At 35.0% G+C, this 15308-nt stretch overlaps 2 protein-coding genes across 6 annotated transcripts; one reads left to right on the top strand and one right to left on the bottom strand.

Annotated features, from left to right (window-relative positions):
* The first annotated feature begins 361 nt into the window (after window positions 1-361).
* On the top strand, window positions 362-2319 carry LOC111274349 (uncharacterized). Of its 2 annotated transcripts, none has more exons than XM_022858982.2 (2): window positions 362-588; window positions 1820-2319. In XM_022858982.2, the coding sequence occupies exons 1-2, from the start codon at window positions 439-441 to the stop codon at window positions 2183-2185; spliced, it is 516 nt and encodes a 171-aa protein (XP_022714717.1). In that variant the 5' UTR covers window positions 362-438; the 3' UTR covers window positions 2186-2319. The 2 variants fall into 2 exon arrangements, with proteins under 2 accessions (XP_022714717.1, XP_022714794.1); XM_022859059.2 differs by lacking the exon at window positions 362-588 and adding an exon at window positions 1490-1630.
* Window positions 2320-2842: 523 nt separating this feature from the next.
* LOC111274196 (kinesin-like protein KIN-4A) lies at window positions 2843-14130 on the bottom strand. Of its 4 annotated transcripts, none has more exons than XM_089758182.1 (27): window positions 13981-14130; window positions 12761-12895; window positions 11858-12004; window positions 11628-11777; window positions 10974-11227; window positions 10114-10298; window positions 9899-10023; window positions 9273-9309; window positions 9030-9121; window positions 8800-8901; window positions 8467-8580; window positions 8248-8341; window positions 7979-8094; window positions 7688-7783; window positions 7484-7597; window positions 7269-7385; window positions 7048-7128; window positions 6801-6872; window positions 6617-6710; window positions 6388-6419; window positions 6188-6285; window positions 5998-6096; window positions 5471-5692; window positions 5157-5319; window positions 4163-4318; window positions 3768-4077; window positions 2843-3340 (listed from the first exon to the last, which is right to left on the bottom strand). In XM_089758182.1, the coding sequence occupies exons 1-26, from the start codon at window positions 14017-14019 to the stop codon at window positions 3859-3861; spliced, it is 3153 nt and encodes a 1050-aa protein (XP_089614308.1). In that variant the 5' UTR covers window positions 14020-14130; the 3' UTR covers window positions 2843-3340; window positions 3768-3858. The 4 variants fall into 4 exon arrangements, with proteins under 4 accessions (XP_089614308.1, XP_089614309.1, XP_089614306.1 ...); XM_089758183.1 differs by having other exon boundaries at window positions 7979-8091; window positions 13981-14014; XM_089758180.1 differs by lacking the exon at window positions 13981-14130 and adding an exon at window positions 13108-13492.
* Window positions 14131-15308: the final 1178 nt, after the last annotated feature.

The following is a 15308-nucleotide window of genomic DNA, read 5'->3' as shown; positions in this document are numbered from 1 at the left end:
TAAATATTTTTATTATTCAATTAATCAAAGAAATTAATTAAACCGACAGAATTAAATTTTATTAATCAATTTTTAAAATTAATAAATTTAATTCTACTAATGAAAGTAATTTAATTAATTTAATTTTAAATAGTTCAATTCAAAATTAATTTAACCAACGTAATTCTCAAATCGACAAAGGCAGTGGTTCCAAGTTTACATCAACTAACCTACATAGGCCATTTATAATAAAAAAATTATTGAAAGCCCATCCAAATTCATGGGCTCAATTAGGCTAGAAATCTTAAATCAGGCCTAAGACTGAGCCTAGAAGTCATTGAAACCCACGAGTGATGGGCGCAATAGAAAAAGCCGAAATGCTAGCTGAAAAGCGCAGTCCGAATTGGAGAGAAGGGTTCATTGTGTCGGCGAAGAACGGAAAAGAGGAGACTAGATGCCATGGACCGTATGGACGCCGATATGATGCAGACGGAGGAAACCGCCGCGACGGCGCCGCACCAGCATGGTCAAAAAGAAGTCGGGATGGAGCTGCTCACAATGGCTCGCAACCTTATCGATCAAGGCAAGCCTTCTCAGGCTCTTCAAGCGGTAACCAAACTTCTTTTCCCTAATGGTAGTAATTTAAGATACATCGTTCGCACTTTATAGATAGAAATATTAAGAAAAAAAGGACACTGGGAATTGGGTAACTGTGAATATGTCTAAAGAGTAAAGGGGATTACTTTAGTTAGGAGTGAGGGCCAAAGGAGGTGTTTTTCAGAAGAAAATGTTATCAAAATGGAATTTTGAGGTTGAAAATAAATGCTTTTATATCTTGGCATTCAGTTGAGAACCCCAAATAGTGAGGCAGCGTACAAGTAAATAAAGAGTGAAGCATTTTGGTTTTGGAATGAAAAATAATATTTGGTTGGCCTTTTTGCTGTTCTTTCTCTTTCTCTGTGGGAAAGATGGAAACACAGGTGAGAAAAAAAAAAGGGACGAGGGATTGTTCATCTAAGAAGCTTTTATTCATTCTGTAATTCCTTCTAGAACAACGGGGTTGAAAATCTTGTTCTTTCAACCTTGCTTTTTTTAATTATGTGGACTTGACTATTGTGTTGCTTCTATATGATTAGTTCAGTTACTGGTGATTCTTTAAACTTTCATTACTCACTCTTTGAAACTAACAACTATTTGGATCTCTTCTCTTTTTACAATTTTGAATTGTCTCTTTTCAGATGTATTCGCTTTAATAGCTATTATATTTTATCAACTCGAGTTTCTATTGTAATTAAATATTGTTCCCGCCACTTCTCACTGTAGGCTTCTGAAGATGGTATTGATGGTACAAGTATTGGTGGTAAACAGCTGGCATCTGAGTTGGCCATCGTGGATCAAACTAAAATATCGCTTCTTTGTTCATTGGGTGTTTGTTGACACAAGGAGGACCAAAGTAGCCTTGCCCTTGTTAGGCAGCCAGCAATAGAACCATTCAATACACACGCTACTAGTTTAACTTGGGTCAACTAGACTAATGATTTTTCAGCATCAATCCTCACCTAGAGCCACATCTGATTGAAAACACCCTCTATTGGGGCTAATATTTTTTCAAGATTTTACCTGCACTTAAGTGTCCCTCAGTCATTTTATGGTATGAATCAGTTCTTCCTGTCTGAGCATAGACATATCTTTTTTTATGCGTTAGTTTGAGGTATAATTGATTCTCTTTTGAACTGTGGAAACAGTTACAGGAAGGATATCAAAGTTTTCCTTAATTTAGACATGTATCCTGGACCTTCTTGTTTCTCCTTTTAATCTCTGCTTATCTGTGATGGAACAGATTGTGATGGCCATGAGAACTAGAGGTGGTGATGAAGCTGTATTTCAGTCGTTATACCGTGCTCGTGAAGTCTACAGAACTAGAATGCAAGAAAACACTGCAGTTGATCAGCTGGCTTCTTTGTTTGCCGAGTGTGCAATAGCTGAAGCCCAGCCTTTAAAAGCTGAACCATTACCATGCAACCTTAACTGTCCGTCCATTGCATCAGATGCTCATGGGACTTCTATACTTGCTGAAACAGGCAGAATGCAAATTGTATTGGATGCATTCTCTGATGGAAGCAGCTTTATCTGTTTACATTGTGGTGGTCTTGTTAGTAATCATCGCAAAGACGAGCACTATGCATACTGGTGCGGCAATATGTGATGTGCTGGTACATGGAGTCCATATTTGCTCACTTTATATACTTCTTCCAATGCATGTAATGAGACTCATACTTCTCCTATCACTCTGTCTGCATTCTGGATATGGGGACAACTGCTGTTGGTGTACCAATGACAATCAGTACCAAGCCAATTCTTCATTGCCCGATATATAGGGTTTTATAGTCATGCATCAATCAAAAGTGAGCAAATCTGTTCCTTTCCTATGAGTTAGAATACTGTACTCCTCCTGTGATGATGTTTTTTTTCAACAGAACAAAATAAGTTAAAATTTGATTGAGTGAACAATGATGTACCAAATCAGTGTATCATATGTCTTACTGTTCTGAAGTTTGAAAATTGTTGCCTTTTTCTATTAATAATTTAGTTCTTACTCTTTCCATTATTCCCCAGTGGTGGTTTTTGTTAACATTTATTTCAATTTCATCTGCTATGCCTACTAATTTCTTCATAATGGATTTGCTGAGGTTTCCACGTTGTCAGTTCCTTATCTCAACTTTTGATGTGGATTATAAACGAATGCTTTCCTTTTCTCGAGTGTTGGAGGGGAATCTCCACATGCCTCACGCTTCAGTCTTTGGTATCTCAAAATAAGATCAACTTGTTTTTAACTCGAACCGGTATCCAGGAAGAGACATGATGAGCTAAAGAAATTTCCTTGTATAACAAATGAAAATGCTACACAGTTCAATCTTTCAACAAAATTAATGACGAGCTTACACACAAGCTGAAACATATGAACCAAGAAATTACAAGTTGGGTAAAAAAATGAAAAACTAGAAAAGAAAAATACAATTAGACGGCACCTTTCATACAAATTTCTATGATTTGGGAACAATTTCTTCCCTCAAAGCTTTTTATTGATGGAAAATACACCAAAACCTTAGAGATAGTTCCAGCGAGATCTGTTATACTTTTGCTAAAGTATCACCATCGAAACCATCTCATGCTAACGTCTTCAACGAATTTGGCACACCATTGGCAGCATCAACACTTCTTTACAAGATGCTCCGTAGGCAGTAATCACAGCAAAAAAATTTGAAGATTACACAAACCTATAGTATTGATATTTTCAAAATCAACTAAACCTACACGGTTTAGGCAGGTTTCAACAGCCAGTTCCAGCACACTGCATCAACTGAGAAAAAGATAATATAAGGTTCATTGATGTATGGCAATCAGGGTTTTGCTAAGTCAATTCCATTAAATCAGATTAAATTATGGTTCAACCAAGCAGATCATGATTCTTATAAGCTATTTACTCCCTCTAGGACATTTTGTGTTAGAGTTGGCTACCCTGTGGACAAGCAGTAAATTTTAAGTTCATGTAATTGGCAGTTCATCAATTTTCTTTGGTAATTGTTCTTTGAAGTATAGTCAAAACTCATTTTTTTCCAAGTCAAGAGATTAGCAAATCAGAAATGCTGCCACATTTTTAGCCAATAACAAATAATGTCCTCAACTACTGAGAATCATGCTAATTAAGAGAAATTGTAGTAAGGGCATTCAATAGCACATGATCAGAGGTAATGTCAACATGAAAAAACTACGGTAGAAAAAATTACCTGCACTCTTTCAAGGCTCCACCCTGCACCTTGGCCTAGGAGCTATACTCAAAGATTAATATGGCCAATATAATCTAGTGACCATCATATATCAGACTCTATTTGGCAGAGCTTGTGATCGAGGCCTTGCCTTTGTTAGTGTTTCATCACTGTGTCTAATCCATTCTGAAAGTCTCCATGGCTTCTGCCATTTCCATTTGAATTGTGCGAGCCATTGGTGATGGCTTCTTTTCCACCTCCACAGTTTTCCATTGCCAGCTTGTCCTATAGCTATTAACTTTTTCATTGGTAACTGCCCAAGAGGCACCATCTGCACAAGCAGCAAATCCAAATTTTCTTAGCCAAGTATGAAAGCAGATTGCAACACTATGATTAAAGTTGGAGAATGAAGTTACCTTTCGTGTTTGATCTATGAATGCTGCTGACTCCCTGACTGGACCATTAACAATACCTGGGCTATACTTCAGCTGTTTCTGCGCTGGCACAGACATTGGAGATAATGAACCGTTCATGTCATCAGCAATGTGTTTCAATGAATTTGGTGAGTTCCCCTGCCCATGGACACTTGTCAAAAAGCAGGCTAGGAGTAGCAATGATATTGATCAGACAATTCGTTAGAAGGCCAAAAAACTTATGACAACAGTGGCAATGACAGATGATCCTGTACATATGACCTTAAAATTATCTGTCTTGCTACAAAAGAAAATCCTACTTTAGTTGCAATTCTTTTCTAGAGATTCCTTGATGCATTACAGGTTGCAGCACTTGCTATTCAGCAGAACAGAGGTTTCGGATTTTATGAGGGATGAGAAATGTGAATTCGATTGTAACAAAGGAAAGTATCCCACAATGAGGACCTTTGAAGAGGGAAGTTTGTCATTCAAGCAAACAGTAAGAGATTCTCTATGCTGCTGTTCTAAGGGACTTTTGGTTGAAAGGAAAAAGGGGTTTCACGTACTGTAGTCTATACCAAATGTGGTTTTGGTCAGGTTGCCTTTTTGAGAAAAAAGGATATTTTATCATAAAATTTAGAATTTGAAGTTTATTCAAAGTATCTTATCAGCATCATTCTTTTGAACTAACAATGTAACGCCCCCAATCCCACATTGGAAGAATGTATGGATAGTGTATGATTTATATGTAGAGATCTAACACATTCTTAGAGCTAGAAGTCATTTGACCAAATCAATCTTCCTGAACCTCTTTTGGATGTTATATATGTACCAAAATTCAACTTCACCTCTGTGTTGATGTGAAAACAACTTTAGAATCATTAGTTGATTAGTTGAATGCCCTTCAACATGGTTAGACTGTTATAATATGCCTTAGATGAAAAACTAAACAAAGCCTCAGATGTTTAAAACCTGAATAAAGTTAAATAAAACTAACCGTAGCTGATGTAGCCAATGCAATGGCAACAGCTTGCTCTCTTAATTTTAGCTCATTCTCTACTTCTTTTCTTTGTAGCTCGCTCTGCCGCAACAGACCTACAAGTTCTTTAAGTTGTTCTTTCATTTCCTTGATTTCCATGTCTTTTTCCCATAATTGGCACCTGTTGATAACATATAAGCACCACTTAGAGACGCTTGAACCATAATTTATTTGTCTTTCTTTTTTTTTTCTTGTCAAACTCCAGGACTAGGCTATTATATTTGATATACTTTCATGTTTATGTACATATATCAAAAGGTGAGAGAAAGCACCTTGTATCTCCAAGAGAATTGAACATATATTGAAGCAAGTTCTTTGCATCTCCCATGGAGCGCAACTGATTCCAACGTCCACGGTTAGTGAAGGCACGCTCCCGCTCTTCTGCCTCCGAAAGTTGTGAAGCCATTGCTACAAGTGAATTAGATGAAATGCTGAGCATATTCTCAAGTGAAGATATTCTAGCCACTCTTGCATTTGGTGACATGGAGGATGCCCTGTAGAGCGGGAAAATACATCAAGGAATGTTAGGAGAGGTTGAAGCACTTCTACAGAGGAAAAGTGTCATATCTACAGCCGCATTTAACTGATCTCCTCAAACTCATGCTGGATCAAATCATGGATGACTCACGAGTGTAGGACAAGAGAAGACTATAAACATGTTGTATACAAATATTGGCTATATGCTAAACTTTCTTTATGCAATCTTTTTTACTGATACCAGATCATAGAACCCATACAATGGCAAGGTAAGAGGAGTAAATTGCCAGTAATAAATAAAATGCTTTTGGACAACTGATACCTGGCAAATCCATTTTTCCCTCTTGGAGGGCTCAGCCCCTTTGAAGCAAACTCATCTATTTGCTTCAAGACAGCCAACTCTTCTGCCAGTGCAGCTCTCCTGTAGATTGTGCATAATAATTGAAAGTAATACAAGAATAGTTTGTATGTCCCACATCGGTTTTATTATACAAATAAGATTTGTTACATACACTTGGCTTTGCTTCTCATATTCAAAACGAACTTCATGCACATTCACCATGACCTCTAACTCATGATCTAGCCAACGTTGTAATGCTTTCTCATTGGTCTACAGAAGGAACTTAAGTTAATTGGTTTTAAAAGCGTGGATATTGAAACTACCCCCCAAAAAAAAAAAAAAAAAAAACAGAAGAGAAACAGAGATCATTACCTGCCCATTTGTTCCATTCCCGTTGACAATGGCTGGATGATACCAAAACATTAGAAATTTGGACAAAGAAAAGGACCCAGGGCATGAATATGAATACCTTAAGTTTCCCTCAATAAGAAACTAGAATTTCTATTTTATACAGTTGAATTGTACGTGCTTCTATGAAGAGCATTATTTTATCCAAGACATGGATTGTCCAGCACAGCAACCTTAAAAAGAAAAAGCGTACCTGAGTTATCACGGGCTGAAGATTTACGAGCTTCGAGCAACTCTTTTAGCCTCTTGGTGGCCATGGCCGCCTCCTCTGTTTTTCTTTGGAGAACCTGAAAGCAAGAATAGCTGCAAATTATTACTCTACAAACAAATCAGTGGTAGGTACTCATCTCCTACACAAGAAATAAAAATATGCTTACCATTTTCTGGCGTTGATTTAAAGCTTGCAGCTTATGCCTTTCATACTCATTTCTCCTGCCCTCTTTCCTTAACTGATTTTGCATACATATTATTAACCCAGTTAAGTATATAATACAAACAAAATTGCAAATACAAGTAATAAATCCAAGATATAATTCCTGCAGTAAGTGACTATCTTTGTTCTCATGTTCTCTGACACATTATTATAAATTGCTTAAGTTGATAGAAAGTAAAGAAGCAAGACACCTGCAACAGTTCCTTTTCTCGAGAGGCTTTCCACTGACGGAATTGTTCTGCCTCTTGTTTTATCCTATGTTGCAACTGAACCTACAAAAACAGAATAGGCAAGGGAAGAAAAGAAAAAGGGGCAGGGGGGAATTGTGGTGGGATGGTTTAGCAAAGCATACGCTATAATAAATGATATACCAAAAACAATAAAAGATATAAGGACCAAAATAAGATTTAACCTTTTGTGCCTTTATGAATTGAATTTCTTCTTGCAGTCGTTTTGCTGCTTCATCGCTCTTCTGTTTCTGCTTTAAAAGTTGAACCTGGTTCTCTTGTTTTTTCTTAAGATCCAGAATCTGGAGCAAATAAGTTTTTACAATTTAAATGAAATCATCATCAGCCCCTTTTCTTCAATCCAATGATCAATGCAATTTCAGCTAAAAGTTTTTGTCACCTGTGCTTCAAGGGATTTTAGTTTCTGAGCATGGATATCTTGCACTTTTTGTTTTTGTCCATCAGAACCAGCAGAAAGATTTTCAATTTCAGCCAATAAGTGATCCCTCTCTTGCTGCAGTGAGGAAATAGGTTAAAAAATTTTGGCAGGCACAAATTTTCTTTGAGTAAAGCTGTAAGAATTAAAAAAAAAGTATTTTTAAACCTGCACAGCTCGTTTCTCATCCTCTACTTCCTGAATTTTCTTCCCAAAATGCTGCTTGAGTGCAACTGTATCCCCTCCAAAAAGTTTCATCTCGGACTGCTCAGACATAAAAGATGAGCATTAACATAAAATAGAAGAATTAGCTAGTGTTGGAAAAGTTGCCAACTAGGCTAATAATAGATGCAGACAGACATACTATCTAATTATCAAAGATAAAGACCCCTAAGAATATGACTTCTGAATAACAACTATTGAAGGCCATTGAGAAGTGTTGAAGATATAAAAGTATACCTCTTTCTCCTCTAAACGTCTATTCAACTCATGCAACTCTTTGTCCATGGTATTTTGTAGAAGTGTGTGCTCCCACTCTTTAGCTGCTTCTTCATCAATTTCTCTGGAATCACCTGCTAAATGGCCATCATGTTCAAGTCGAAACACCTTGAGAAAAATATAAATTGGAGAAAGCATGGATATAATGAATAATATAACAAACCAGATGAGCTGGTATTACTAATAAAGAAGAAACCTATACATCTTGCATAGATCAGGTAAGTCAGTACCTATCATGGTTTCACCCATTTGATAGTCAGATGACTCTATACTGTGCAAGTTCCTTTTCAGCCTATCACTTTTGACAGAACAAGGAATGCCATCCTGAAATAGGAAGTTTTGCATTCATATACATTTGAAACCACAATATATATGATAAAAACTTGCATGTAAATCAACCATGATATTTTAAAATTCAGATGAACTCGATAAGCTTTTCCTTAACATACTTGAGCATCTGTTTCACACGGCTCTAAAATGGTGCTTCTGCTGCGGTACTTATGAAGTTCTCGGCAAAGATCCTCATTAGCAGCTTCAAGCCAAGCAATCCTTTCCCTGAGAACCTACAAAAACAAGTCCAATTAAAAAACTTGTAGGACTAATCCTATATAAGTTATCTCCAAGAAAGAGTTCAGGACTAAATGAGTTATTTAAGAAAAGCAACCCAGTCTTTGAGACATACATAACAAGTGATACTAACTGAAGATCCAAATATAATTTGTCCTCAGGAAAAGATTAAAATTCGATTATTAAGTTTATTTTAGTTAAGAGTACCATGTTACCTGTACTTCATCAGAACCCCCGCGAGCACAAAGTTCTGCCTGCAGATACTCTAATTGTTGACGCATCTTTAGCATCTCATTGGACATAGGGTCTCGGTTAACCTATTTAAAGTCAAAACAAGAACGAAAATTCTGTATAGAAACTAGCTTGAATTTCACCTATATCTGACTAGGCAAAGGGGGCAAAGAAAAAGGAAACTTTTGAAGGAAAGTTATTCTCTTGAACTTACGACAGGCTTGTTTTGGATATTGCGAGCACGATTTGCATACTTTAAAGTATTAAGAGTTTCCTCAGCATTGATGTCAGCAGGACTTATGCACGCTGCTCAGAAAGAAATTAGTTAAGGAAAATGATTAAAAAAATTCAAATTGCATTAATGCGCAAAAGTGGGAAGGAATTAGAACATGAATGTATCAAATTATAAAAAACAAAACAACTGAGCAGGTTAAATAATTAGATGAAATGGCAGTACCTATCATGACGGTTCTGCTGTTGCCACCAAGTGAATCCTGCCCAAAGAAATGACAATGTTTTTATGACTAGGCAAAAAAAAAACTGAGAGAAACTAAAGATATTGAAAATTAAAAGAGGATGAAGTTTAATTTCTTAAACCATATCTAAATTATAATCTTCCTACCAGATTTCATCATCCTCTTCATTTATCATGGCCAATTTATATGCCACACAGGTAATATGTTAAACCCTGAAACAACTAAGATCAAACAACTAAATGCAGGAACAGTCCTTGGCCAATGGATGAGATAATTGTCTCAGTAACTAGTCTTAGTTGAGCTTTGAGATAAAAAAAAAAAAAAGGCATGAATATATGCAACGTATTACGATTAGGAGGAATAGCATGTATCTTCTCTTAGGTAGCTACTTATAATCCTCAAATATTTTGCGAAATGCTGAATTTATCTCAATTTTCAATGCAAACAAGCTTTAGGCAGATATAAGAATTGATAATTAAGCCTAAAAAGACAATTTCCAAGAAAATAAGCAGTTCAACTTCACATTCTTACTACTTTTCTGTACAACAATACAAGATAAAAAAGGCCTAGCAACATGGGAGTTGCAGACCTCTTAAACTACTCATACCTGCAAAAGCCGAGTAAGTTTACTATCTCGATATGGGACATGAACACCTTCTTTGCGCTTTTTTTCATCACCAAGTGCACTGATGACATTACCAAGCGCAAGTAGGCCCTTGTTGATATGAACTCCTGTTTAGATGATGAAGATGGTAATTATTATTTTTGGATGGAGAAGAATACTTTCATGATACAAAGACAAGGATAAGCAGTACCACTAACCTTCTTTGAAACGCATACCATCAGAACCTGTTCTTTTTGCTCGCTCTGATCCAGCAAGATCTACCAAATGTAACTTGGCACAAAGATATTCTTCATTCAAAATATCATTAGGACTTCCATCTCCAGAAATAGGATTGAGTTTACGCATTTGCTCTAAGGTGATGGTGAAGATTGCATGTGAGCGACTATACAACCACATAACAGAATGCAAAAAATGTCATTATAGCAAATTATTATTGGAGCATATTTTACCTGAAAGATTGGTACACAAATAAATTATCAAAATTTTAATTGAGCAAATCATTTAAAACCAAGAAAAGGTAAAACTAAGAAAAGCTAAGAAAGCATTGGTTGGTATACATGATTGGGATATATCAAAAGCAACAGACGCTCTGGAAACCCAAAGCCTTGTAACATTCTAAGGTTTTTTTCTTTCTTTTGAAAGAATATTAACTCGAAACATCAAATAAAGAACTTCAAAAAATAAATTTAGAATGAACCTTGTTTAAAAATACATATAAATTTGAAAATTTTTGTGGAAAAACTTCTACCAGCATGAGCAATATTTCCATCATTGAAATATATGACCTTTTTCCATATTTTGCTATTTCCCATCCTAAGCTCATCTATGGCCAAAGATTGCCCAATTTTCCACATAAACTAAGTTAAAGACATTACATTTAGCACTGCATTGCATCAATTATTTTCAGGTTTAACAAATAATGATCATAGAGAGAAACTGTTTTCCCCTTTTAAAGAACAAAGAACCAACAGATAACATGTGCTCCACAGTTTTGAAGAATTGAAAACATGTAAATACTAAAGAAAATTAATTTAACAAGAAAAGAACATGAATTAACCTTGACTGGTTGTTCATGTTTGTACTTCCTGTTGCCCGACTCAATGATCCCTGTTCTAGGCAAGCAGCCATTTCTTTTAATGTAATGACACTAACTTCTGTAGATCCTGCCAGTGTAATAACACCATTTGATGATTCACGAATCTGTATTGGTGGTTTTCCAGGGATATTTACTTTCCCCACATTCATGCTTGCAGTATCTGATTTGTTCAAAGAAGTAGGGTCCAGCAAATCTCGCACTTCTTCTTTCAGAATCTTTCACATCAAAATTAGATCAGAAGTATAAATTATGAAGAGACACTCAAACTAGATGTGATATGTATATTAATGCAAAAGAGAATTCAGGATAAAATAAACCAGAAGATATATTGATAAAAAGGATATACAATCAGGGAATTAGAATTATTTGGCAAGCATTTTACATTTTTCTGAAATGGTGTTTGAGATTCTGGCATTTAATGCTAAAGAGTAATTTAACCAAAACCAAAAAGAAGAAAGTTAAAGACCAGACTAATGGAAAAGCTTGTAGGACAACGGGACCTACAGGAGATGCATTCACAAAATTAAGTTTGCAAACAGAGTGACCAACCTAGTACATTGCTAATAGCATAACTGGAAATTAGAACAAAAAGAAATGCTTGGTTCTTCAACAAACCTCAATGAAGGAAACGTGCAATTGAAATTCGATTTGATGTTTTAGGCTTTCAATCTTGCTGAACAAAGCATTCATTACTTGAGGAATGATTCCTGTTTGGCAACCATCTTTGAAGCCTGTGCCCATAGTATACGTTTTACCTGATCCAGTCTGCAAATTTTTTGGAACTTCAATCACAAGAAAATGAAACTGCAATACTTAGCAGTGTCTTGTGGGAGAATCAGCTGTACCTGACCATAAGCAAGAACGGTAGCATTATATCCTTGGAATAAGCCATCAACAAGGGGAACAATGCATTCCTCAAACATGGAAGAAGGGGGAGAACCAGTGCTCCCATAGACATGATCAAATGTAAAGGAATGTATCCCAATTTGTACCTGCAGCATAGTCAAAACCAACATGAAACTTCATAACCAAAAAAAAAAAAAAAATCCACAAAACTATTTAAAAGAAGGAAAAGAAAAATGTTCCGCTGTGTAAAGACATTAGAATTTACAAAAAATTCGGGCCTGGCCTTAATCCAAGAAATTAGCAGAAGAATTCGACATTTCTTATCTGATTGAAACAGGCTATCAACAATATGAGAGCATTCGATTCAGGAAACAACCCAATTATACCCAGGTCTTACCAACCAAAAAATGGAAGTTTTTTTTTTTTTTTTAAGTTTCTACTTCCTTTAAATGGATTACTTAGCCTAAACAAAAGTTTAAGAACAATTTCATCAACTATTCAACCTAAAATTCATGTAAAGAACCATACTTTAAAGTATTTATAACTTAATACAATAACAGGGTCATAAAGTTATAACTTGAAAATGGAAATAACAATCAACAGAACCATCATAGAAACTAACTGCATTCAACTTAAGTCAACATACTTTTAACTTCCATCGTAAAAGAATCCAATTCACAGGCATCCTAATTATAGAAATAATAAGTGATGACAAAAATTCTGAACCAAAACCAGACAGTGAATTCTCACTGATCAACCATTCAAGCATCCAAAGATCCAGATCCTCATATACTTAAAATTAACCCACAACTCCATACTCAGAAAACCAAGGCACTCCCAATTAATCATCCATTGAACAAGCACTTAACAGTGAACACCGGCATTCTCTAGAGTGACAGTACCTGAGGCTTTCCTGGGATGACAGTTACACAATCTTTACAACCTTGAAGCTTCTCATCACCGATAAGTGGTCTTACATGAACCGCAACCTTAACACAACAATCCTCAGAAGCTGCAGCAGCTTCCATAGGAAGCAGCTAAAGAAAGAAAAGGAAAAAAAAGCACAAAGAGAGAGAAAGAAAGGAGAAAAACCCAAAAAAGAGAGAGAATGAATTTTTTTTTTTGTAAGTTTGTTTATGTTAAAGAGTTAAAAGATCAAATCTTTATTTTCTTTTTTCTAATAAAAAACTGTTCTCATTGTCTGAAAATACAGAAATGTTAGTACAATGTAAGTGATGCAACAACTAACCAAAGGACAGGAAAAAAAAAAAAAACTCAGTTCGTTCCGGACAATGAGTTGCTGCTCGTGTTGGGAAGAGTAAGAAAAAGAAGAAGAAGAAGAAGAAGAAGAAGAAGAAGAAGAGAGAGAGAGAGAGAGAGAGAGAGAGAGAGAGAGAGAGAGAATGTAAAAGAGGGAAGGGTAGTTGAGGAATAAGAGGCTGTGGGGTGGCATAGAGGAACGCAGAGCAGTAAATTAACTGCAGTGACAACAGCCGCCAATCATTTTCCTTAGCCTTCACTACAGAATCGTCATGTAAAAGAAAGAACCAAACTTTCGTAACACTCTTTCCCCTTTTTTACCATTTTCCTTACAGCAACATCTGTGTTCCTCTGTTTCTCACTTTCTTTTTCATGGAGTTTGTCTTTGACCCCTCTCCAAGTTTTGTCCTTATTTTTACAGTTCTACCCTTCTCAGCTCCACCCTTTTTCTGGGTTTTACTTTTTTTTTTTTTTTTTTTATCTATAACCCAAAAAACCCCAACAGATTAAAGAAAAAAGAAAAAAAGAAAAGACGATAGATAAGTGCTCCTAGAACCACGTATTCTGATGTTGAAGATTTCATGATTGTGCCCAGAATATGGTATAAAAGAAGAATGGCACAACACATAAGCCACGTGATTACGAATCATATACGATTTCTTAAAAAAAAAAAACAAAAAAACACTTTGCATCATGCATATTTATACGCTAACAATTCACATACTTTTTTCTTACCAAACTTTTTGTCTAGTTTTGGTTTTAACAGATCATGTTATAAAATTACTAAAGAAATAATGTGCATAGGCCCCAACACTTTATAACTGTATAAATGCAAAGACAGATGAAATCAAACTAAACGTACCTCAATAATTAAATTAAGTGAAGAAATAAACCTGACCATGAGCAAAAAGAAACAAAAAGCGAGTCTCTTTCTTAGAAGGAAATAAGGCAGGGAAGGTGAGAGAAAAAAAAAAAAGAAAAACCACAATATAGACAATAGGCATGCGGTGGTCTCCCACACTCACATGGCCCTTTTTAGTACCTAAATGAGTTGATTGTCAGACTTCTTTGGTCCCACCTTTCACTGAATCTGTGGCAGTTAATAAATTCTTCTGTTTTGGGTGTTTTTGTTTTGCAAATAAAACTACTTGGGGTTGGGAAGGATTTTGCTTTTGTTGTGTTCCACTTGAGGTAGATTAGACTTACTACTTACCAATGCTTTTCTTAATGAAAACTATATAAAAAAGGTTTCATTTCATGGGATGATATCAGAATTTCATAAATGGCAATGCTTTGTATCTAGTTTATCATTTATGTGATGCCTTTAGTGAAAAGAAAATGGAAAGCTGAAGGGAGAAGGGAGAAGGGTTCCATCAAAAATTTTTTTTTTTTACTCTAAAGACAGGTGAAGGAGTTGGTAAATGAAATAAGCCAGCTCATTTGGGATATAAAATCAAGACCCAGCATGTTCAAAGTTGTGCTTTTAGAATGATCAATTTTAGTTTGGGTCCCCCCAAAACACCCAAAAAACAAATTGTAATATTTTTATTTCATATAGTATAGAAATTTATTGGATATGATTTGTCCCCATTAATTAAATTTATGTTAGATTTAAACATGATTTTTGCATGGCTTCTGAATTCCATATTTGCTTTACATTCATAGTGAATATATTTACAGAAGTGACATTGGCATTATGAGTATAGCAAGGAACTTCAAATTGAAAGTCAAAGAGTACTGTTAAATGCATCTCACCTTTTTCTTTTCGTTTCTTATTTTTTTTATAACTTATATTTAATTAAATTTTCTCTTTTAAACAAGTTTTCGAAAATGAATTTTTTTAAATTTTTAAAAACTTTTAAAAATAAAATTTTGAAAACCTTTAAAACTTTTGAAATTTTCAAAAAATTTTAAATTGTATCAAAACTTTTTAACATGAAATTTTACAAAATTATAAATGAAATTAAACAAAAAAATAAAAAAATTAAATGATTTACATTTGATTTTATACTTTTTTTTTTAACTTCAAATGAGTGAAATTTAAAAAAAAAAATTTTACCTTTAAGAACTTTAAATCATTTGTTCTTTTTACTTTTTCATTTGATCTTGTATTTAATTTCGTAAGATTTCTTATTAAAATGTTTTGATGCATTTTAAACATTCCGAAAATAGTTTTTCAAAAAGTTTTAA

Source organism: Durio zibethinus, chromosome 3, assembly GCF_047325235.1.
Source record: "Durio zibethinus cultivar Kanyao isolate XHJ-2024 chromosome 3, ASM4732523v1, whole genome shotgun sequence".
Classification (NCBI taxonomy): domain Eukaryota; kingdom Viridiplantae; phylum Streptophyta; class Magnoliopsida; order Malvales; family Malvaceae; genus Durio; species Durio zibethinus.
The sequence above is the reverse complement of the archived record's forward strand: the minus strand, read 5'-3'. Positions and strand labels throughout refer to the sequence as shown.